The sequence below is a fragment of the Dermacentor silvarum genome, chromosome 1, assembly GCF_013339745.2.
Source record: "Dermacentor silvarum isolate Dsil-2018 chromosome 1, BIME_Dsil_1.4, whole genome shotgun sequence".
Lineage (NCBI taxonomy): Eukaryota > Metazoa > Arthropoda > Arachnida > Ixodida > Ixodidae > Dermacentor > Dermacentor silvarum.
Genome location: NC_051154.1, coordinates 66,339,707 through 66,365,178, shown reverse-complemented (window position 1 = coordinate 66,365,178; position 25,472 = coordinate 66,339,707). Strand labels below are relative to the sequence as shown.

General features: G+C 46.2%; 1 protein-coding gene across 1 annotated transcript in view; it reads right to left on the bottom strand.

The window, feature by feature from the left end:
- The window catches only part of LOC119464873 (uncharacterized), a 59,069-nt gene that overhangs the window by 6,778 nt on the left and 26,819 nt on the right, over positions 1-25,472 (bottom strand). The window contains exon 4 of the mRNA XM_037725759.2: positions 17,405-17,518. Coding sequence (XP_037581687.2) covers positions 17,405-17,518 — 114 coding nt within the window. The remainder of the gene's footprint in view (positions 1-17,404; positions 17,519-25,472) is intronic.

Here is a 25,472-nt window from a genome sequence, read left to right as displayed (position 1 = left end):
TGGGAGTTGTCTAAATACGCGTAAGCACTGTGCCACTTGCTCATCTCCAAGCAGCCCGGTGTCATTATAAATGTTATGAAACTTCTTCCGAACAGTACGAACGACAGCGCTGCGATGACACGAACTGCTGCGGACGGCGGCGCAAAGTGAATTGATGACCCGTGCAAACTACTGTATGCAGGTGGCTGCGCCAGGTGCGCTGATGACATTCCGATCATTCTAAGCCGTTATCGCTCTTTAGCTCTTAATCCATCTGCGTCAAGCCACTATGAATAGTGATCAACCGCACTAAGGCGGAGGCTGCGTATGGCGCGGCCACGCAGGCACTATCTTGAAAGCGATCTGCGATGGGGACAGAGTGCGGCGAGGGCTGATAGCTTCGTGTGCTCTGTGTTCTCGCCCCTTAGTTTGTGTTGAAGTGAGACGCGCGGGCCCTGTCTTGAAAGCGATCTGCGATGGGGACAGAGTGCGGCGAGGGCTGATAGCTTCGTGTGCTCTGTGTTCTCGCCCCTTAGTTTGTGTTGAAGTGAGACGCGCGGGCCCTGTCTTGAAAGCGATCTGCGATGGGGACAGAGTGCGGCGAGGGCTGATAGCTTCGTGTGCTCTGTGTTCTCGCCCCTTAGTTTGTGTTGAAGTGAGACGCGCGGGCCCTGTCTTGAAAGCGATCTGCGATGGGGACAGAGTGCGGCGAGGGCTGATAGCTTCGTGTGCTCTGTGTTCTCGCCCCTTAGTTTGTGTTGAAGTGAGACGCGCGGGCCCTGTCTTGAAAGCGATCTGCGATGGGGACAGAGTGCGGCGAGGGCTGATAGCTTCGTGTGCTCTGTGTTCTCGCCCCTTAGTTTGTGTTGAAGTGAGACGCGCGGGCCCTGTCTTGAAAGCGATCTGCGATGGGGACAGAGTGCGGCGAGGGCTGATAGCTCCGTGTGCTCTGTGTTCTCGCCCCTTAGTTTGTGTTGAAGTGAGACGCGCGGGCCCTGTCTTGAAAGCGATCTGCGATGGGGACAGAGTGCGGCGAGGGCTGATAGCTTCGTGTGCTCTGTGTTCTCGCCCCTTAGTTTGTGTTGAAGTGAGACGCGCGGGCCCTGTCTTGAAAGCGATCTGCGATGGGGACAGAGTGCGGCGAGGGCTGATAGCTTCGTGTGCTCTGTGTTCTCGCCCCTTAGTTTGTGTTGAAGTGAGACGCGCGGGCCCTGTCTTGAAAGCGATCTGCGATGGGGACAGAGTGCGGCGAGGGCTGATAGCTTCGTGTGCTCTGTGTTCTCGCCCCTTAGTTTGTGTTGAAGTGAGACGCGCGGGCCCTGTCTTGAAAGCGATCTGCGATGGGGACAGAGTGCGGCGAGGGCTGATAGCTTCGTGTGCTCTGTGTTCTCGCCCCTTAGTTTGTGTTGAAGTGAGACGCGCGGGCCCTGTCTTGAAAGCGATCTGCGATGGGGACAGAGTGCGGCGAGGGCTGATAGCTTCGTGTGCTCTGTGTTCTCGCCCCTTAGTTTGTGTTGAAGTGAGACGCGCGGGCCCTGTCTTGAAAGCGATCTGCGATGGGGACAGAGTGCGGCGAGGGCTGATAGCTTCGTGTGCTCTGTGTTCTCGCCCCTTAGTTTGTGTTGAAGTGAGACGCGCGGGCCCTGTCTTGAAAGCGATCTGCGATGGGGACAGAGTGCGGCGAGGGCTGATAGCTTCGTGTGCTCTGTGTTCTCGCCCCTTAGTTTGTGTTGAAGTGAGACGCGCGGGCCCTGTCTTGAAAGCGATCTGCGATGGGGACAGAGTGCGGCGAGGGCTGATAGCTTCCGTGTGCTCTGTGTTCTCGCCCCTTAGTTTGTGTTGAAGTGAGACGCGCGGGCCCTGTCTTGAAAGCGATCTGCGATGGGGACAGAGTGCGGCGAGGGCTGATAGCTTCGTGTGCTCTGTGTTCTCGCCCCTTAGTTTGTGTTGAAGTGAGACGCGCGGGCCCTGTCTTGAAAGCGATCTGCGATGGGGACAGAGTGCGGCGAGGGCTGATAGCTCGTGTGCTCTGTGTTCTCGCCCCTTAGTTTGTGTTGAAGTGAGACGCGCGGGCCCTGTCTTGAAAGCGATCTGCGATGGGGACAGAGTGCGGCGAGGGCTGATAGCTTCGTGTGCTCTGTGTTCTCGCCCCTTAGTTTGTGTTGAAGTGAGACGCGCGGGCCCTGTCTTGAAAGCGATCTGCGATGGGGACAGAGTGCGGCGAGGGCTGATAGCTTCGTGTGCTCTGTGTTCTCGCCCCTTAGTTTGTGTTGAAGTGAGACGCGCGGGCCCTGTCTTGAAAGCGATCTGCGATGGGGACAGAGTGCGGCGAGGGCTGATAGCTTCGTGTGCTCTGTGTTCTCGCCCCTTAGTTTGTGTTGAAGTGAGACGCGCGGGCCCTGTCTTGAAAGCGATCTGCGATGGGGACAGAGTGCGGCGAGGGCTGATAGCTTCGTGTGCTCTGTGTTCTCGCCCCTTAGTTTGTGTTGAAGTGAGACGCGCGGGCCCTGTCTTGAAAGCGATCTGCGATGGGGACGCCGCTTAGTTCGTGTTGAAGCGAGAGACAGCACGAAGGTCAGTGACTCGCAGCAGTGTAGACATTAGGAAAATTCCGATTTCGCGAAAATTTAATGCCAAACACGTCACATCCCCGATGCGTTTAGGTGGTCGCGAGATTCGCCTTCCGTTGGGGAGTTCCGTCGCCGATCGAAATGCCACCGACCTCTGAGGGCTCATGCATTTCGCGTCGCGCACCACAGACAGATAAGCGGTCAATGAGTTGATAAGGAGTGATGAGGGCTTATATGGGTTTCATCACAGTTGATAATGGTTCGACGCGGATTGATAAGGTGCGAACGAGCGATAAGTTTGAAGTTTGAAGTTTGAAGTTTATTCAAAATATATACATTTGTTATATACATTCGTTTTGCATTGTGATTGAACAATCAGAGGTCACAAAGTAAGAACTGTCAGGGGGACCTCCTAACAAAAATTAAACAGAGGATTAGTTCATTGGTCAGCAAACAGTGGCGAAATCGCAGCAAAATATAGAAAAAAGTGTGCGAAAAAAAAGCGAGTAGAAAAAAAAGTAGGGCAATATAAGTAATAATGACAATTTGCTTCAAACAAAGAAATAAAAAAAACAATAAAGTCACAAATCGTTTAACAATTCCATTTTAAGACGTTTACAAAATGAGTGCATTGTGCATGATTTCAAGTCAAACGGTAGCTTGTTCCACAGAGTTATACATGAAAATCTTGTCGTCATTCGACCATAGTTTGTACGTATTTTGGGTAAAAGTAGATTACGGTTAGTTGAAAACCTTGTGTTGTTAGTATTTACAAGAGTGACATCAGAAAAGCTTGAAATGTATAATTCATGATTTAAAACACGAAACATGATTATAAGAATTTTGTGGCTAACAAGTTTACGCAGAGGCAAAATATTCAGACTGCGAAAAATGGGGGCGTATGGTGATGAAAATGGGTTGAAAGTGATAAGTCTTAAAGCTTGCTTTTGTAAGCGTTCAAGATGACCTATATGCGACCAATACGTATTTCCCCATGATGATGGGCAGTACGACAGATGGCTATGAATAAATGCGTAATATAAGGAAAGAAGGATTTCGGTTGAAAATTAAGGCCGTGTTTTGATAATCACATGAATACCGAAAGACACTTTTTGAGTTAGGGACTGAGCATGCTCACTGAATTTCAAATGTTTATCTAATATTACACCAAGAAATTTTGTGGAAGCAGATGTATGAATGAAGTATCCATCAAGTGTCACCGCTAATGAAGAGATGTTCGGCAATAACTGTGGGGAATGAAACACCATAAAATTAGTCTTCGATGGATTGATACGTAATGCGTTCGATTCACACCATGAAAGAAGGTTATCTAAGTCGATGTTTAGTGAATGTTGTAGTATGAGTGGGTCCTTATGTGCGGTAAAAATTGTAGTGTCATCAGCATAGAGAAGAGCATTAGTGTGTTTCAAACGAAGTGGTAAATCATTTATAAATAACAAAAACAGGAGGGGTCCCAGGATCGATCCCTGGGGAACGCCAACGTTAGTGATCTTTGGAGATGAGAATGAATCATTTATTTGAACAACTTGCGTCCGGTTAGTAAGATAGCTTTTAATCAGCTGTAAGGGGGGTCCAGATATGCCGTAACAGTCAAGTTTATGAAAGAGAATGTTATGATTAATTGTATCAAAGGCCTTAGTAAAATCAATGAACACAGCTCCAAAAAGTAGGCCTTCATCAATTGCCAATTTAACTCTGTCAGTGAAAGTAATTAGTGCAACCTCTGTTGAAAAACCTGGACGGAAGCCAAATTGGTCATCAGATAATAAGTCAAATTTGGATAAGTATTTCATTAAGCGGATGTAGATTAGTTTTTTCAATTACTTTACTAAAGAAAGGTTAAATGCAAATTGGGCGACAGTTGTTAGAGCATTCGCGATCACCTTTCTTAAAAATCGGGATAATTTTACCTGCTTTCAGGCTATGCGGAAACACAGCAGCTGAAAAAAGCTTATTGATTAAATAGGCTAAGATTGGTGAAAGCTCATTTGATACAAGTTTAATTTTGGAAGCGCAAATTTGATCGAGACCTGGGCCAGTATTCTTTGATGATAAGATAATATCGTTAACTTCATCTGGTGCCGTGGGGTACAAAAAGAAAGATTGAGGAGTACGTGGAAGACTTGGCAGTGTGAGTTCCGATTGAGTGGTTTTATTAGTATCTACAGGGGTACTGAAATGTGAACTGAAAACTTCAGCGATGGAACCAGAATCCGTGTATCTGTTTTCGTTAAGAGTTATGGCAGCTGGGTGTGTTTTAGGCTCATTGTTGTTAAGAAATTCTTTAATTACTTGCCACTTCTGCCTGGTGTTGCCACAATTATTTCTAATCTTATTTTGATAGTATTCCCGTTTAGCGTGCCTCAGAGCAGCTCCCAGAATATTGGAAGAAATTTTTAGCCGACACCTTAGGGAATGATTAAACGGTTCTGCCTTGACCTTCCTGCGAAGATTATCTTTTTTCATTATAGAATTCATTAGTGCCTTAGTTATCCAAGGATTCCTAGGCGTGCGAAACCATTGCTTAACCGTGATTTCGGAAGAAGACTGACTGATACATTCTCTTATCTTAGTTGAAAAAGATTCGAATGCAGTTTCGGGGTTGTTTTCGTGATATAGTTCGCTCCAAATAGTGTTTCGAATGGTGTCCAAAAATTTTTTTGAATCAAAAGTAGTGCGCACGTTATTTCTAATACGGTGGAACTCTTTAGACCCGAAACACAAAAATATCGGGTAATGATCCGTAATAGCATAGTCCAACACTCCTGCTGTAATATCGTCGGTAGGCAGACTGACCAAGATGTGATCGATCAATGTATTGGAATCGTATCTAGTTGGAGTACGTATTACTGACGAAAAGCCGCAACCAAGAAAACAGCGTACATATTCAGAGCAGGATTGGCTGTGTTGATCAGCAATGTTAATGTTTATGTCACCACAGATAACTACATTCTTGTTCTCTTCGATTAACTTGTTTAACATTACTTCAAATTCTGCGCAAAATTCTGCATATGATGATGAAGAGGGTGATCGGTAAAGTGATAGAATGACGGTGTTACGGTTAGTCATTGGCAGATGATGATGGTCAATTTCAATGCATACGGATTCACAAAGTGGTGTGCTTAATGACACGTCAAGTCGCCGCCGATAAGGTACAGTAGAATCAACAAGAACAGCTGAACCGCCACTACGACTATCCTCACGATGACAATATTCTGATATGTGTAGCCAGATATTCCGTACAAGGCGCCGTCATGTGAGGTCAACCAAGTTTCTGATAAACATATGAATGAAAACGTGTGATCGATGACTGAAAAGAAAGCACAAACGTCATCGTAGTGTTTGCGAAGCTCCGGATGTTAAAATGAATTAAAGAGAATACAGACTCATTGTCCTTGAGAAGTGCTTTAGTGCGTTCGAATGAAAATATGGACGAATCCATTCTGTACAGCGACTGAAGTGGTAAACAGGTGCGTACGATGACAAGTTATTTAAATATACGGCAAGATCACCCGCGCCAGAGATGCGGTGCACTCTACTATCTTCCGATTTCCTGGCCTTGATAATGCAATTATCTGTCCAGGGAAATTTCCATCCCTTAGCTTTTTTCAGCTCAAGGGCCTGTGCGAAAAGTCGCTTATTCTCTGGCGTCAGGTGGTCATTGACGTAGATGGGGGCAACTGAATTCCCAGAAAGCCCAATAGCTCTTGTGTTTAGTCTTGCCTTTCTTGCTTTTACCGCGAAGTCTGTTTTTCTTTTACCGTGAGCAGAACCGCGCAATAATATGTGTGCCCTGCTTTCCCGGTACACGGTGCGCTATGTCTATATCACTGGGAGCAAGGACTTATAATTGTCGGATCAATTCTGATAAGGTTGATATGAACCAATAACAGTTGATAAAGGCCGGATCATGTCCGATAAGGTTAATAAGGACCAATAAGAGTTGATAAGGGTCGGATCATGTCCGATAAGGTTTAAAAGGACAGATCAGGGTTGATAAGGATCGAATCAATTGCGATAAGGTTTTATAACTATCGGTTTGAGTCCTATAAGGTTCATAACAACCCATAAGGCTTGATAAGGGTTTATACTTGTCGGATAAAGCGTGATAAGACAGATAATGACACTGGGCTGTGTGTAGATGAGAAAGTGGCACAATGCTTTCGCATACTTAGACAACTCCAGTGGAGTTTCTGCCGTAATCTTTTCTTCAGCACGGTGTTCTGGCAGCTCATAAAAAACCTGTACTACAAGGCCGGCAAGCCAGAGGACAATCCTACCGGTCAACACTACTAGCACGTGCTTCTATACTGCAATCAAGGAGCGCCCGCCAGGGCCGCGTATACCGTATAAGATACGCGGAATGTAACCATTGTGATCTTTCTAGACATAACGCAGTTACATGTCGGAAACGGACTGCCACCGACCGAAAGATGGTACAGCTTTCGTCTGTTCATATGGACAAGGACGTGCATCTTGTCAGCGTGGTTAACGTGGAGAACTGAAATGCAACGCATCATTCACGGCATTCCGGTGTTCGCTAAATTAGATTCGGTAGCACAAGTTGCCTTTGTACGCTCTACGTTTCCCGGTTCGCCTACAAGGTTGCGGAAGTGTGACATAAACCCCACAGGCCCTAGCTATGGTGGCTAGAGGAGTAGGTGTGCCGACCGACCCGTCTGGAGCGTAGTTCACCACTTCTCTACGCTCAGTAGAACGGTAGAAAGTTACCGAACTGCGCGCGCGTCGTCTGGTACTTCTGGCAGATGGCACGCAGCAAATAAAGTAGGCCGAGGGAGAAACTGTCGTCTGTGGCCGTTAGTTTGTGCAGTGATAAGCTACAGGTGTCTGTTACTGCGTGTTTAGAAGTTGCTAAAAGATGTGGAAGCTTCTACAACGCCAATGTGAGAGCGACAAGGTTAGCGGAAGCTTATCTCCGAGGCCGAATCACCGGAGCCTGCATCAATTGTTGGCGGTATTTCTGCTTCAAAGATCAAGATGCACACTTATTTCTTCGCTCTGAAATATAGATCAGGCGGCCTAAACCAGCGTTGTTCTCAGCTCTGACAAGAGCAGAAGTGGACATCAGTTGTGTTGCGAACGACGCTTTTATCAACAGTTCGTCAAGCGTGACTTCACTTAGAGGATCAATCAAAAAATGCTTACCAAAAATACAATATGGTGCTTCCGGTCATTTCTATAGTATGATGCCCAAGAAAAGAAGAGCGAAAGAATATTTGGGACTATGTTCCGATAAAGTATGTGATAATCACTGCAAATTTACGCACGGAGATCACAACAAGAAGCTGCGAATGAAGCCGCCTGTGCAAATTGCGACAACTTCAATATTTCTGCGCTGGCGCTTGCGGAGCTCGGCAGCGCGTACCTTCTTGCATAATACTCACATAATCCGGCAGTGGAAGATTCTATGGCTACCGCGTTTTCTGTTTGTGCGAAATTAGACTGTACCATCACCCTCAATAAAGTTCGATAGGAGGCGTGTGTGTTTCTGTGCAAGGAACCGATGGCGGCACCATAACTCTGCAGGAAAGGGACGTTCGCTTGTTGCTGAAATAGACGACAAAATGTTGCCTTCATTTTTTCACGAGCTGGTAAATTTTCGCGCGGTGCGTATGGGTCGCCGGCGTAGTAAATAAAGGGCGAGTAAGTCACGGTAGAGACCTAGACTCTAGTCACGGTGTCTCCGTATGGAGACGAATTTGTTGCGCCATCTAGTTTACTGTCGAAGAATTAAAATTTTCTTTTTGAGTATTAGTTTTATCGTGGAGTGGCGGCAATTTTTAAACGCGGAACAAAGAACGCTATAGGTACTGTTTGATCGTGGAGATGGTAGACGCTCTTCTTGCCGGACCATCGAGCGAATGACATCACTGTGGCATTTATGTCGCTTCGTCGAGTGGTTGTCTAGATATCAGTCACTCCTAGTTTGATGCCAGATCAACAGAGTTTCGTTCGAGCAAAGCAGAACAAAAACCTGCCCGGGCTGTCGCTCTTGTATTTTAGAATTTTTATTTGTATGCGCTGCAATTTAGCGTTGTTTCTGTTAATATCCTTCCTCAAAAGCTCATTTTAAGTCATTGTATTAGCTCTACACGTGTTGCGATCTTTCTTTTTTTTTTTGTGAAGTACGATGCGAATTGCCAGTGGTCGTTTCTGCAGAGGTGCAAGTACGAGAAGTATGTGGCGAAAACCAGAGTCCGCTGCCGGAAATGCGGTGTTTGCCTTTGCATCGCAGCTAAAAATGACTGTTTCTTCCAGTGTTACAACCTGTGAACCCGTTGATGCACCAGTCGCCAAATCTTGAATAAATAATTTCCCTCTTTTTCGTAAACTGCCAAAGCGTACTTGCGAAAAAAAAAGGTTAGTACTAAATCACGATGTCTCCATATGAGGGCACGATCGAATTTGCATAATAATTGCCCTAGAGATGTGAATTCCTTTCTTCACGCTCTGGACACCTAATAAAACAATACCTGCAAGTTTAAAAATTTTTCCTACAGAATATCATAATTCGTGACTGTAAGGGATATCTCCAAGTGACGGCAAACAACCTTACCTTGGTTCTGTCCAGCTACGGGGCATTTGCATATTCTTAAATCTTGTGCATGATAGTTGGGACACCCTGTATAAACAGAAACGGACCACGGCTGATAAAAACAAATTGGCGATACCTTCGAAGACATGGGCCTACTTAGCGTGTACTACGTGTGCCGCACTGGATAGAGTAATGTAACCATAACCCGCTTCCACTATTTGTATTTATGCGAATTTTTGCGTGTGAATATGAATATTTTGCGTGTCACACTCATTTCTGCGCGTCTCGTGTGATGACGCCCACTTTAGACTGTCCTATCTCTGTGCGTGCATTATGTCATACGTGTACTTCCGCACCTGTGCACATGCGTATCTCAGGGCACATCGCGGACTCCTCACCGTGTTCGGAACTCTGTATACGCGTGTATGCCGGGACTCAGGGTAGTGTGTGGCGCCCCAATTTGTTCTCGCCTTTTATCTCTACGTTCGTGAGCATACAGGACGGTATGCGAACTTCATTGACTCTTTCTAGCAAACTCTGCTCTAGATTTTTCCAATCTATGACGTTGTTCCTCCTTTTCTTACAATATTTTTATTATTGTTACTATTATGTGAAAAGGAGTAGCCGCCGTCACCATTATGGGATGACTGAATTTCTTGTGTTTTCATTTCATTAAAGAAACGAGTAATCGTGTAAGTTCTGAGTATGGTGCACTGAAACTGGGCTTAAACGATCTCAGTAATTAGTTTTCCTTGTTTAATATTGTTATATGCATTAAGCACACACACCGCCTATTTCAACAAATAATAATACGCCTACATGTGCAAGCCGGCTTCAACCAACGTTTCGTATACATTGTCATAATGTGTACCGGTTTTCTATTTCGTTTTTACTACGCGCGGATTTAGTAAAAGGGATGTTGCTAGCTTTAAGCGGAACCTGCCTAAGGTTCCAACCAGTGACTCAGCCTAGAGATTGACAGGAAGATGCACCGCTCTTTCCGACAATTTCTCAGAACCTTTCCAGAAAGACCTTGGGCCCAACGCCCGAGATGCCACCGTATCACGAGTGGAACCCTAAGTGTTGTGACTGATAACGCTTCATCTTCGGTCAAGCGATCGCTCCGCACACTCAAGAGCAAACCATGCCATCTGAATACGTTGAAGCTCCACACAGAACCCGTCGGCTTTGCTAAGAACTTAAATAGCATTGACTTGTGTGCATTTCGCTCTTGCCAGCTCTGCGTTCGCTCATGTGACACTGACGGCATGTAGCGACGCCAAAATCTAATCATGCCTCGCTTTCTGAAAAATAAAACAGTTTGTAGTTTGCGCTAGGGTGTCGTGTTTTGTTTTTTTTCGCTTGAGTCCAGTCCCATCGTCGCGTTGCGCAACAGTTTTAATTATGAATATTAGTATTAAAGAGTAGCATGTTGTACGAAGAAATTATTTTATTTTCAGTTAACTATATAGACGGTTTCATGCTCGCGATAACAGCAGCGAGCGTGCCGCCCCAAAGAAACTTCCGGTCACGTGCCTTATCAGTCTGCTATGTTTTAACGCATGGTTGCTTCGTTGCCAGTTGCATTTAGCACCTACGTCAGTGGGCAAAACCGGAAGCCGTGCAGGGCCTATGTTTGTAATCAGTGAAAAGGTCTATAGACCAGTCTCCCAGTCTCTCCCTTTACAGCCAGCCACAGCCGACATATACGTGACGTCACTCCACTAACCCTTTAAAACTAACCCGCCGAGGATGACGAGGCCGCCTTTGACGAAGATAGGTCCTCCTATCGAAACGTTGGCCAGCCTTTCTGAGGCACCTTATCCCTGTTTATAATCCTTATTCCTCGTATAGACAGACTGGGTATTTTATACACTTATTTACATGCAGTACATCATACATATATTATTTGGAAGCTTTTCAGCGGTGATTCATAGTATCGTGTTGCACTCGTGGTGTTTCTGATGCGTCGGTTTCTTCTATTGCAACTGCGGGCCGAAACGCGCCAAGGGCCCTATCTTGAAAGCGATCTGTTGTGGGTACACAGTCTAGGCGCCCCGAGGCGTGTGCGCTGTGTTGTCGCCGCTTAGCTCGCGTTGAAGCGAGAGGACCCATGCCGGTCAATTCACTCGCAGCTGCTGCCGCTCTTCCTCAGGCCAGCGTTTTGATAGCGAGTGTCCGCAGTCATCGAGTGAGATGTGTTCATGTTTGTCTGTGCGCCCGTGACACCATACTAGTTAGTTTAGTTAGTAAGCGAGTGTTTGCAAGTTTATAACAGCCAATAAAACTACTATCTTACTTCGTATAGCTGCCTAATAGTTTGCTATCGCAATCGATGCTTCGCCTTTTCAGCAAAACTGCGACATTTATTGCTTACACTGAACTCCGTTGCTCGTGATTGTAGCCATTTTTGTTGCACAATATAACACTTCGAGCATTTGTCAACCACATTTATGCTTACTGCTACTCCATACTCTCGAGTCAGAACGCCCCTCGATTGTAGACGCCATTTTTATCTCGCTTACTGCTTGGCTCAGCGCGCGCGCGTGTCATGTCGTGGTTGGGCTCTGTCGTGCTTGGCATCTGGCCGCGATAATGACCAGAGCACCGATTTGCTGCAATTGCGGTCACGCCACAAGCACAGCAAGAACGGCGAAATTTAGTGGACAGTTTTTTTGCTGACCGTCGCTTACGGTCCGCTCCTCTCCCATTTCACGCGCCCAGGCAGTGAGGAGAACAGCGGCGTGGTCGCATTTTTCATAAGCGCGTCTTCGCGAGGGACGCGCAGTCAGCTTGGCTGCAAAACAGGCAAGCCATCGTCCCACTCCGCTGAGTCTGCTCGGCAGCGGCGCGGGGGCAGCGTTCTCTTCCGTTACCGGCATGGGCGTTGTCCGCTTTCGCACTGCGTTCCCGCTGGGCGGCTGAGTGCAAACAAGCTAGGGCCCTAAAGCGGCTAGTTGCCGCGCTGCCGCGCAACTCCGTAAGGATAAGCAGAGGGTTACCAGTGTCGCTGTCCGCATCGCTACTTTTTAGCGCAGTAGTGAATGTTTTCGTGAAATTTGGTATAACATTTCCTTGTGTTCGAAAACCCGAAGTAAGATAGTTTTAAGGCGTAACTAGACTTGAATTTCGTGTGCGCGTGCATAAATCGAACAGCGCCTAATGTGCCACTTGCGATTTCTGTTAAAGTCGACATTGACCATGTGACACGACCACAACTCCCTTGAGCTCGAGCTGCTTTAGGAAGTCTCGCGCGTCGTTATCCGCAGTACATAAAGAGTGTCGCACTTTTAAGAACCAATTCGCAGCCTTCATGGCTGCTTTGTCCCAAGCACTTGCCAAGTTATTCTTTAAATCCTCAGTATTTGTGCAAATCATGATCACCGCATGTGTCTTGAAGTTTTCATAAGCTGTTCCATAACCCCGTTTGTCCACCGTGCATGTATAGCACCAAACTGCCCTTTTCAACGAAAATAGTCATATAGAAGCGCATATATTCACTAGCTTTCGAAAAACTAATTTCGTTATTGGGAGGTAGGCACACCACTTAGCATGCGCATGTTTATCTAAATACGGAGATATGTGATCTAAATGTGCTCTGGGCGGTCGTGAGTGTCTGGCACGAGGTGTCAGGTGCATAAGCATAGCTGCCGGGGTCGCACGGCCTTTCAACACAGCGTATCGTAGTAGTCGACGCACTACACAAATAACACTAGTACTAGCATTTGTAATGTGGTTTATACCATGCCTTGTAAATGTCATAATGGATAACTGGGCGAGTTGATGAACACTCATGGTGGTATGGCAGCGAAACACAAAGGAACAAAGAGGCCAAGTAAATCAAGACATGCGCTGAACAAAGCACGCGCACAAAATATTGAGTATCTTGCCAGCACACGTAGAGCACCATGATTCCAACTGTTGTGATGGAAATCGCGTGCCTGGTGAATTCTTACTTTTCTTGCTTCTTTTTGAGTATATTTCCACTTCTTTCCAATACAAGGATTAGCTGACAGTCAGTGATGTCCTGCTTCTCGTGCCTTCTACCTCCGTTTGTGTAGCGCTACTATATACCCCCACCAATCGTGAGCGTCACCTAATATTTCGAAGGATGAGCCTCAGCCCAAACGATTTCTATATCGCAGTAAAACGGGAGATTTTTAACGGCTTCATAGGTGAGCTTTACTTGCGTGTTTAACCGGAGGTAAGCGGGCATGCCTTGTTCGTTTACTATGTATACACAGTGAGCGCAGTGCGGAATGTTCATTACATTTCAGTCGCTTTATTGTGACTAACATGCCTACTTTCTTCCATACTGCGGCCATATATACATTCACATATGCGGGCCTACGCAAAAATAGTTGCTGCAGACCACTCGAAAGTTTTAAGTGCATGTCCATGAAAAAGACATTTTGCATCATTTCTTATTCCACTTTACAGTGATGGTGGGAACGCAACAATCGAAGGCTGCCACCGATACATTTGTGGCGCATTCGGAACGGACCCGAGGGCGTACTTTCATGTCTTCCATTTTTCATTTCCCTGCGGACGACATCAATCAACGCAGGACTACTTTCCAATGGTTTTCTGCCGCACGCGGCACCATCAATCTCTCGACCGTATACAGAAGAGGACTCCTCAAGTCGGACACTGCGCACCCTTTCACAAACATGTCAAGCATCAAGAAGAAAGCCGGACAGTGGCGATTCTATGCAACGCGCTCAGCCTCGCAAGGCCTAAGAAAGTGCACTTTCCATAGATTTTGAGACTCCCGGAACTGTTGCTCTGTGTACTACTCGAATAGACTTGATGGAGCCACCATGATGCCGCAGCAGCCAGAACACCAAGCCGCGACCCTGCGGCCTTGAAGAAACTTTTTGCTGTAAACTCGCCACCAGAAAAAAAAAAAAACAGCACGCAAATTCAGTGTGCACAGCCTAGAGTTCCCTACAAAAATTACTACAGGGAACACCGGCGCTGCGATCGTTCGGATAGCATGTGAATATTTGGTAGTACATGGATTTGGCTAATCTTCGTGCTTGTAGCTTCAGGCGTTCAGGCTTACCATCGTTCAGTGAAACGATGGTAATGCTCAAACATCACGCTTGAGATAATGGAGCCTTGCTGTAATCAAAGCCATCGCAACGCCTGCGAGAGTCAGCTGATCGAGTGTCGCTTTATTGCCAGCGAATAAAGTATCGCTTGATCATTCAATCTGTTCCCGTTCTTCTTGTCTTCCTTGGTTTGTATTTTACCAGTTTGCCAATAAGCCTTTGCTCGAGACTCTGTTGTCTCCTTTACTTCTTTTGTGTCTCTCATTTTGCATTGTTTTACAACTAAACTGAACGTACCCCACGTAGCTCAGCGTTTCATCTTGCTACAGTGTGTGCACGAAGCTGCACGAGATTTTCATCGTTATCGACGAGCACTTGTTTTGTCTTTGTTAGAGCTGTAGATTGACGGTGAGGACGACATTCTACAAGGCACTGTTTAAGACCATAATACTAAGTGGAATTAGTGTTCGTGTTCTGTTCTCGAGAATTAAGCTGACGCTGCCATCGTTGGCAGTGATCTTCAATTCTTTAAGTATTACGAAAGTAATTATATGTAAATTTATTTATAATGTCAGACCTATATCGGTTGTAATAACATAGCAACTAGAGAAAAAAGTACTTTCGTACTTAGATTTAGCAAATACCGGGTGTTTTATTTTAACATTAACATAATTTTTGTAATCGCCTGTGGCATTTAGCACATGTCTACTTATTGAGATAGAATACACAAAAAGTATACATTACTTACTCGCAAATGAGCACGCATATTTGACTAATTAACAAAATTTCTTAATCAACTTTTCAACTAATTACTTATCGGCACATATTGCAATACATGACTTGAAGACAGTGATTTCACAAAGCACATCCACTTGGAACGAATTTTGAAACTAGCACCAGTTTTGAAATAAACGCAGTCAAACTTGCCGTAAAAATGCACAGTTATTTGTTCCACTTACTTTTTTAACAAAACGCCTTGTTATGCACTGAAGCTGAAAAGTTACTGGAACACCAGTGCATTTCGCCGCAAATTTTGGGAACGCATATCTCGAAACTGGTACCATCCTTAGAATTCGTTCCAAGTGGATATGACTTTAGAAGTTATGGGCTACCATTTGTAAATTGCAATATGTGGCGTACCGTAATTAGTTTAAAAGGTAATTAGCAAAGAAATGTTCATTCGTCAAATATTCACTTTCGTTTTTCTGCAAATAATGTCTGCGCCTCTGAAAGTAATCTGGCTCAAGAAGTAGAATTGCGCTACATGTCACGGGAGATTTTTACAAATTCTGTTAACGATAAAATAAAACACCCCGCATATATGTGCTCCTGTTTCGCGCGCCTCTAGTAAATATGCAATTTAAGCATTCTCACCAGAGTTTTAAGTGTCACGTTATCTACGCCTATCCTATACGCGTCTTACGTGCAAATGTGTTTTTCATTGAAAGGCCCGCAATTTTCTAATGCTATTCTTATTTGTACACTAGAAGACATTTTCGAACACCCCTTGCGTCCTATTGATCTATTATCATTTTTTCACTAAGCATAAAAATGGCTGTTGCGCGAACTATAATTGTGAATGCCCCTTTAGAAATTTCGACAATTCGTTTGTTTTCTCTGGCAATCAATTATATTAATTAAATTCTGGGCTCTTACGCGCCAAAACCACGATCTGATTATAAGGTATGCTGTGTGTAATGGGGTAATAGGGATTAATTTTGACCATCTGGGTTTTTTTAACGAGCACCTACATCAAAGCGCACCAGCGTTTTTGCATTCCAGACCCCATCAAAATGCGGGCGCCGCGGCCGGAACCGAACCCGCAACCTCATGCTCAACAGCGCGACGCCATAGCCACTGAGCTAACGCGCATCAGTTAGCAAGCTCAACCCTTTTGAAAATATTGTCATTCGTATTACCTTATAAATTAGTCCGTTGTGAGTCCGAACCATTACGCGTACATCTATTCGTATGTTTCCAATCATAACTGGAGAATAATCAATATCAAAATACGACACAAAGGCTTGCACTGTTTCTTTTTTTTTTTCAAACTTTTCGCACTGTGTATTTTCATGTCACGTTCTCGGACTCAAGGTCAACTTGCTAAGAGTGGCGGCAGTCCAAAAGCGGGGAAAACCTATCCCTTTATCTGCGAACAGTAAACTCTGCACTCCGCGTTATGTTTATCTGTCACCGAGCCAACGGTTACTCCATTTGGGATCTTCTGACCATCGCAGAGGCAATTGTACCGATGCATTTTTAAGGTTTTCACCCATTTACAGATATTTTAACGTAGAACGAAAGCGCTGATACGAAAAAAAAGCACATAATATTTCAGGTTTTCCGATGCAGCAAATAATCGTAATTTGCGTGTTACTGTTTGGCTTTTTTTTTCTCATTTCTAAGATATCTGTAAGGAATTAGTAAAGTAGAACCAGGACCTGTGACACCGATGCTGCCCCAGAAACGATTTCAGGATTATGCCTATCAGTCTTGCCGTGCTAGCCGAGGCACCAATTTTCTTTGTATGAATGTTTTATATTTTTGTTAATGTACGTAACATGTAAACAGATTCAAGTTGTGGCTCCAAGCCATGCAAATAATTCCACGTCTCGAATCAATTTCTACTTACAGGTCAGAGTGTTAAAGCAAAGTGGTTATGGCAGCTTAGATACGCTATACGTAATGTGTGTTGAAGAAACAAAGAAGGGGCAGCCTAGTTCGCGACACCCTCTTGACAAAAGCGCATATCTACAACACTTTCTACATGTCCCCGCTGTAATGCTGTTGGAGAGAATGCGAGTTTATGTAATAAATAAATAAATAAACTAAAGTAGATACACTTCCAGTGCAGTGACACTGACGCTCTTTTTTGTGACTAAATCCGAGTAAAGAAATGTTTTTAACGGTATTGCTAAATTTATCCGCACAGAAAAAAAGCGAGAGAGAGAGAGAGAAGTGATTCCCTCCCAATTGTGTCCATATAATTCCGCAATAACCTTTTTTGAGCCATTCATTTTTCTCGTAAAATCAGATAAGCACCGTTGGCACTAACGGTGAGAACGCCGTGTTGAACAGGTTCGACGTACAGCTTGTTAAAGCGAACAATTTTCCGAAGCATAATAATTACGATGCAACGTCCGGGTGTAACGCGCCAGCTTGCGACACGCGGACGCTGCCACAGAAACGCCAAAAGTGATGGGCAAGAACATTGAGAACAATACCTGCGGCTGCGTCGGACGTTTTGCATGGTGATGGGCGCAGTAGGTGGCGACACGTCCAACAGCGTATTCGCGTACCGCAGGAAACAGGGGAAGGACAAAGAAAGAATAACGGAGCTACCTGCTGCTTGACGCGTCGTACGCGCTGCGGCTTTATCGAGCTGATACGTATACGATAGGTAGAAGAGAGAGCGCCGAACTCCTTCTCTCCTCCTTTATTTACTTTTTCTTCGCCCTTGGCCAGCGTTTCGGACAGGTGGACCCCGGATCCTTTCTTTGCAAGTGCCGCTCTCCCATTGCCCACCCCGCCCCCTCTGCTACCCTCTCGCTCGACACATGAGAAGCAAGTGCTCCCGCACGTGCCAAGAGCGCTGACGTGTGCGCAACTTCTACGCCGAAGGTCCTCCGTCAGCTCCACTGCCTACCTTTCCTCCGTGAACGAAAGACGACTACTCTCGCGGTTTTTCTCTCACGTGTTTTCTCCTTTTAGCCCTGCTCATGGTGGCAGCGAGTTTCATTCAGACGTTGTTTTCTGACTTCCAATTCGTAAGTACATGCGCCGGTGAAACAGAAAAATACCCAGTCGATTAGAAACATTTATAAAATCACATCTTTGGAATGAATTCGCCACCAAGTGTTACCTTCCGTTGGGTGGGACGCACAGCTTTTACTGATGGCCATCGCGCCCATCAGTACAGAAATTTGACGAAGTGCTCTCATCCGCTAACGGATACAAGCGCCTGAGGTAGGCATATCAGAACGTTAAGCTCATTATGCATGTTGTCTTTTTCTTACAAAAGCACAAGCATCTTTGCCTAAAGAATTAACAAGAATTATGGAAACAGAGGCACTCGATTTTTTGTTCATCGTGACCGTATGACGCCAGCAGGCAATGAGGCCAAGGAAAGCGTAGGGGTAACTTGCTGTGGTTGCAATTAAAATGTAGGAAATAATGAAGAAAAGAGAAACACAATTCGCGGCGAGAAGCTCTCGGCTTCACTTTTGTCTGGAAACATGATAGCATGTGTGAAAAACAATTTGATGTCCAAGACGGTATTCGTGCAGACGTGTGCGCACTGAACGGGAAATGACATGTCACTGCAACGTGAGCGATCTAAGCTCAAAGCAGACTCCAGTCCGAGGATTTTGGAAGGCCTGCCAGTTTATATACTTGTCTAAGCCGAAAGAACGGGCACGTTCAGTGGCAAGGTATCGTCCACTCGCACGGTAGCTGTCTGCAGTTACCGTCTATTAAGTGTTTTGAGATGGTAACCGTTCTGCTCTTTCGTTACGAAAACAGACCGTCTTGCAAGGGGATGCGTAGCCAGCACAGATTACAATTCCTACCAAAAAGGTATTAAATTAATCCTTCCTACCGCGACTGAGAACTCAAGAAAATGAATCAACTAAGGTCTATTTGCTTCTTCTATAGCCGTCAGTTTCATCTGTTTTACTACTAAGAAGTTGCTTATCTGCCATGGTGGCTACCCTGTTCTGCCGATAAACAGAAGGTCACGGGTTCCAAAGCCCTTCCTCAAGGCGGTCTTTCATAGCCCTATTTTAGGACGTTAAACACCATCAATGAATCAATGTACAAAATTAATTCGTCCCACTGAAAGCTAGAATGTAAGCAACGCATATACTGCTTAGAATAAAGTGCGCGCTATTTACGTTCCACTCTGACCTGCGCAAAGGTAGCTCAATGTGCGTGGTACTTGGCTTTCACTTCTACGAGAAAGCTATAATAAAGGGACAATTATAAGGAAGGGCGTGGCGAACTGCGGTCGCGTGGCACGGCTAACCAGAACTTTTTCTGCGAGCAAAGCAAGTTGTTGCACAAACACATCGCACGCTACATTATTTTGCTTAATGTTCCCGCTATATGTTGTCTCCCAAAAGGCCAAAATAAGTGTGGGCTACGCAGCTTTCCTTCTGAGATTCGCGTGATCGCGCAATCCAGCCATTCCAGCGCGGCAAATTGATGCCCTTCTACTTACTCCAGCGCCTCTCGTGTCACCTTCTGTCCTGTATGAAACTTTCGAGGAAGCTTCCTGAGAAAGAGAGAGAGAAAAAAATAGGAGAGAGGAAAGGCAGGGAGGTTAACCAGACACACGTCCGGTTTGCTACCCAAGTTTCCTGACCAGATGAAAAGCATCGAAGGACCCTAAATGTACAGACCCTTTTAAAAGGTTAGCTGTGAGCTACACGAATCTAACACAGTATTGTTCACTACATTCTAGAGCAACTGAAAGTAATTTTAATGCGTTAGCATTCTTCGGGTACCTCACGCACTTCCCGGGGGCTATGTATATGTTCGTATCTATGTAGTTTGTGTCTAACCGCTTTCCCGCCTATACCTGGGTCACTGGGTAGTCCGTGGTCGAATGGCGAGCACATCGGGCCGCTGTGCTGAGGTAACAGGGTTCGAAAACCAACCATCGGACTAACTTGGGTCACTGCGTATGTGACAATGTGTACGTACGTGCCGCTCTTCAAGGAACATCTTTCACGCCGACAATAAAGGCCACTGTAGATGCGGAACTGGGTAGGTACCGCTGTTTGAAGAAACTTATTGACACCGACTTGGAGCACTGGGTAAGTGCCACTCGATCTGTGATGGTCTTCAATAAACCTCTTTGACGCCGACTTGGGTAACTATAGGTATGTGCCAATGTGGATGATCCGCTCTACAATGACAAAACATATCCCTTAAATTTCTCCGATGCTGAGCGGAATCGAACCCACGTCCCAAGGGTTCCTCATGGACAGCAACTCGACGCATTAGCACTTACAGACTACTGGGTGAGCAGGCCCGAGTGCGCTGTTGCGCTAACAGTGCGGCCGATAATTAAAGGCACGCTGAGTTCCGTCTGCTGACGCGGCTGCCTTGGAGTTTGTTGCCGTTGATTTCTGCACTTTCCCCCTGGCTTTTTGTGTTCCTTTTACACATTCTTTAGACATTTCGCATATTCAAAAAAGTCTTTGAGCGCAGCTTTCCGCGTCGGATTCGACAAAGCGGCGCGTTTGTTTACATCGACATCTACATGCCACAGACCGTTGTGAGCTTCAAATATTGTAGAAACAGCACCTCATTGGTATGAAATATTGTAATAATGTAGCAAAACACAGATATGTGTGTGAGAGCGGCGTTCCACCCTGAGACGAGTCAATATGAGCGGCCGAGCCACTTAAAGAACGGCAACTGTGATCCAGATACATATATTACGGGCTGTTATTACTGATTTTCGCTTTTCTTTAACTTCATCATATACTTGCAGCTGGCGCATGCCATAAAGTATTATCAGAGAAAACTGTGCTCGCATAAGCGCTCATTTATAGGCTGTGTATATATAGTCGCCATCGTGGATGCCATCGCTGACCCCGTTTATATATAACTGAGCGCGGCGGTTGTTTATGCTATTGTACCGAATGCACCGTCTCTTCTTTCGCGTTTGATGCAAAGATAAACAGTCCTTGTCTGTAATTAAGAAATGTGTCAGCATAATAAAACGTGCAGACCCACCATCTATGTAGCGAATGCGACCGACAGCCTTCGGGAACGGTGACGTACAGATGTTGGCACAGCGCTTGGGTCGCCGCTTCCCGCACTTATTGTGTACGCGCCGTGCGAAGTAAAGAGTAGTTGATATCAAATCGCTAAGGCCAGAACTGAACTATATAAAAGCAGTTTCCTTCGTCCTAACTGCTTATTATTAAGTTCAGATCCATCGGTAGCGTGTGCACGAACTCGACGGCGCCAGGTCTAACCTTCGCTGAATAGACTCAATATTGGCTCAACCTTCACCTACACGGCTTGAGAGGGCTGAACCTTGTGCATTTTAACTTCGAATGCATGTTTTGACTCATTTTGAGCGCGATTAATTATATATACAAGTGAAGTCATTGCGGCTATCGCGTTGTCGGTTTGACGGCTGATCGCGCCGGGTTCGGTCGAACGATGGTCGGCACGCTGATTTTGTCGGTGCCGTCGACAAGCCCGTCGCACTACAACTCGCGCTCGTCGGTTGCGTCGTTGTCAACCTGGTATGATAAAATGGTCTCAGTGACCCACTGTGCTGAATAGTTGGCAAATCGGTTCCTCCAGCGTCTTGTCGGTCTCGTAACGATGCAGTGTTACCGCGCATTAAACGAATACGTGAAATCAAGCTTGCGCTGCCATCGGCAACAAGTGACGGTCGACGCTGCAAGATCACTTCGTCAGTAACGTGATGCTTTTGAAGTGTCGCCCAAGTGTAACGCAGTGTTATTACATAAATGTCCTAGCAATCAATGAAATGCGGCAACAACGTGGTTCACGATGCAGTCCGGACGAAGGCCTGACCGCTTTCTGTTCTATAAAAGTGGAGTTGCAGTGTTATGCTACGCACGTTTTCGGCACCACACTGACGTAGAGCTACTAGTGGGGTTGCAAGACGACGACGAAGTGATCCTGTTGCTGAGTGTTTGTTCTCCGTCACTAGAAGTTTCTGGTAATTCTCGAATTTTTACGGGGTACACTTTTCCCTGCTCGACAGGAATGGAAGCAGAGTCACCCGCACTCCCACCTGATTTAGCGGAGTCTGCGTCGGCAGCCTCAAAGAAGCGGAACTGCCTCTCGAGTGACACCGAGGCTTCCCTGATATACTCGACCGAGAGCGATGACAGCTCCGACGACGACTTCGTGACTGTCCTGAGTCAGAAAACAAACGGCGGATGCTCAGGACCTCTGTGGACATACTTAGCATGAGGGTGCCGCAGAGTTCGCCGAAGTACACCATCCTCTTCTTACCTGCGTTACCCTCCGACAACATGAGGGTCCTCAACAGGCAAGTTGCATCGGTTGAGCTCGCGAGACTCTTACCAAATGGCACTGATGACGTCATGGTCAACGCACGGAAGAATGTTGTTGCGGTAGACGTCACTCAACCGTCAGCCTTAGACTTTCTGAGTGCTGTGACTGTCCTCGGTGGCATGAACGTTCGTACCATCATCCAGCTGGGAAAAGAGGCTACTACAGGCGTCATATATGACATTGATGTGGCCATTTCAAGCGAGGATCTGCCACTTTTGATTAAGGCTGCCAATGATGGGACTGAAATACTCCAGGTAGCCCGTCTAGGAAATTCCCGATGTGCAAAATCGTCTTTAAGAGTGACTGTCCTTCGTCGCATGTCAAGGTAGGTCATTGCCGACTGCTGTCCGGCCCGTTGTTGAAAATTCCATAAAATTCACGTGAGCGCCGTCTATGGAAATACTATGATATGTTCCCGTTGTGAAGCACAGCATTCTGCAGACCACATTCTGCAGACAACGGCCAGGCTAAAACTTATAAGCGTCCAAACTGTCAGGGGCCCCATGATGCCTCATCAAAGGAATGTCCAAAAGTTAAGCGGGAACTCTCCGTCTTGAAGAAAGTGGTGAGGGACCGTTTGACTCATCGAGAAGCAGCTGCCGACGTCAGGCAACGTCGTTCTCGTCGCAGACGCTCATCAAGAAATTCTGCTCAGCGCACACAGAATACAAGTTCCGCAAAGCCTCTTGCTGATGACTCCGCTCCACCACCGCTGCACAATGTATCCAAACCCAGCATTGATAATGCAGCAGCTGAAAAGAATGTCGTGGATGACGCATGGCCACCATTGCCAAGGACAAGCCCTGCGGATAAACTGCAACAAGGCGTGGCGCCACAATGCTCCACACCTAACCCAGATGAGCTGACCGAGCATGACCGCCGAATTGTTACGATGCTCAAATCTTTGATAAATGCGATTCTCACGCTTGTGGGCAATTCGGATAGGCCAACAGCTCGAAACGCAGTACAAGTATTGGATGCCCTGAGCCCAGTGCTTGCAAATTTTGCGTATGTACAATGGCTCTTCCACTGCCTTCTTTCCGTGATGAAGTGCGCAGTGCGACTATTGTAAAGTGGTATGCCAGAGGACTTATAACGAATCTCATGTTTTCGCCAATACGTTTTTACCAACTGATTTCCTATATAGTGGTAATATGTGAACCCAACGTGTCAAAAGCGCTAAGGCTCTCTGGGTACGAAACCTTTATGGCGTCGACGTGCGGCAAGTAATCCAGCAAAGTAATTGTTTATATCCGCACAGAACTAACCTACATTCCCCATTCGGTGCAACCTAATGATGGAAACCAATACGTGTTTCTCCGCATTACAATGAAGAAAGTGGCCTTCACCCTTATCGGCGCCCCCCATTTCCCCATCTAGTCGGTTTGACAGCGACCAACTGCGAGGCATGCTGACGGCGACTCCTGGACCCTGGATTATAACTGGTGACTTTACTGCTCATCATTTGGTTTGGGGAAGCTCCAGAATAAATTCCAGGGGCCGGAAACTTGTGGAATTCGCTTCCGACCACGAACTCAGCATTATGAACGATGGCAGTTCAACGTACTTGCGTGACTCGACAGCTGCTTGGATTGCAGCTGCTTGGATTTGACTTTGGTGTCACGGCGTCTTAGTCAAAATGTTCGATGGTTTTCTGACATCGACACTCACAGCAGTGACCATATTTCCACCTACTTGAAAATCACGGAGTTTAGCAGCTCCTCCTTTTCTACTTACCGACAAGTAAAGTGGTCAACGTATAAGACAAAGGTGGAAGAGGCATGCAAAGAAGGTTTTGCCTGCAGCATTGAGGACATCATTACAAGTGTGCTGGAAGCGTCTAAGTTCACATTTGAATACACAGCAAAACGTACGGATTTCGAAATGGAACTTGAGCAACTTCGAACGATTCGTAGAAGGGCCGATGGGCGATACAGGCGCATCAAGTCAATTCATGACCTTAGAGACGCTCGGCGTATACAAAAGGAAATCCAACATCGTATGGACAGGCTGGAGGAACAACGGTGGAAGACGCTCTGCGAATCATTTGACCCTCGCAAGCCACTATCTATCATATGGAAGACGGTGCGCGGTCTTGGCTCGTCTCCACAACAATGACATCCATTCTGCGCCCTATCCCTCCATCAAGGCCGTTCGGAGGTTTATATAGCCGAAGATTTTTGTGTGAAGATTGCGGGTAGTGTGGTCATCATCAATGGCGAAATTCTGGGCGAAGTTCATACAACACGCTTCCCAGAATTGAATGTATCCTTCTCACTTGAGGAGCCGAACGCTGCTCTGGCCAGATGCAGTCGCTCATCGTCGCCAGGGCCAGACGGCATCACCTACGCTGCGTTATGCCACCTAGGTGAATATGGCCGAGGACGACTTCTGGAATGCTACAACCAGTCATGAAATGATGGCGTTGTTCCTGAACGGTCGAAGTCCAGCCGCTTGATGCCACTCCTGAAGTCTGAAAAGTCACCATTTAACCTAGCATCCTACCGGCCCATTGCGCTGTCCAGCTGCATTGGGAACCTCATCGACAAAATGGTTCTGACACGATTCGAGTGGTATCTTGAGCGCCACAACATAAACCCCGAGGCCATGGCTGGATTTAGAAGAAGCCACTCCTATGTTGACGACGTCATCGACCTCGTGACGTCTGTGCAACAAGAAAAACACCTCAAACGTAGATCGGTTATGCTTTTCCTCGACGTGAAAGGCACCTATGATAATGAAACGCATGAAGCCATCTGTGATGCCCAACAAAATAATGGAATTGTTGGACGAAAGTTTCGGTGAATTCCGGAGCTATCTATTCAAGAGATCCTTCTTTGTGCAAAGTGCGGATGACAAAACCACTGACCATTACACTTACTGTGGCGTCCCGCAGGGCGGGGTTGTCAGCCCCAATTTGTTCAACTTTGCCATCATTGAACTTGCCAAGGTTCTACCACATACAGTCCATGTATGCTGACGACATATGCATCTGGGCCTCGGCAGTTACGCGTCCCCAGGTGCGTGCACGGCTCAAAAAAGCAGTGACCCTGACATCATCGTACCTGCGGGCTCAAGGCCTCAGTATTTCGACAGAGACGTGCGCTTTAATCGCTTTTACCCACAATCCCATGACCTGGTACCCCGTTTTTATTGACCACCAGGCAATTTCATACGCAAAATCTCACCGATTCCTAGGCGTTATTGTCGACAGAGACC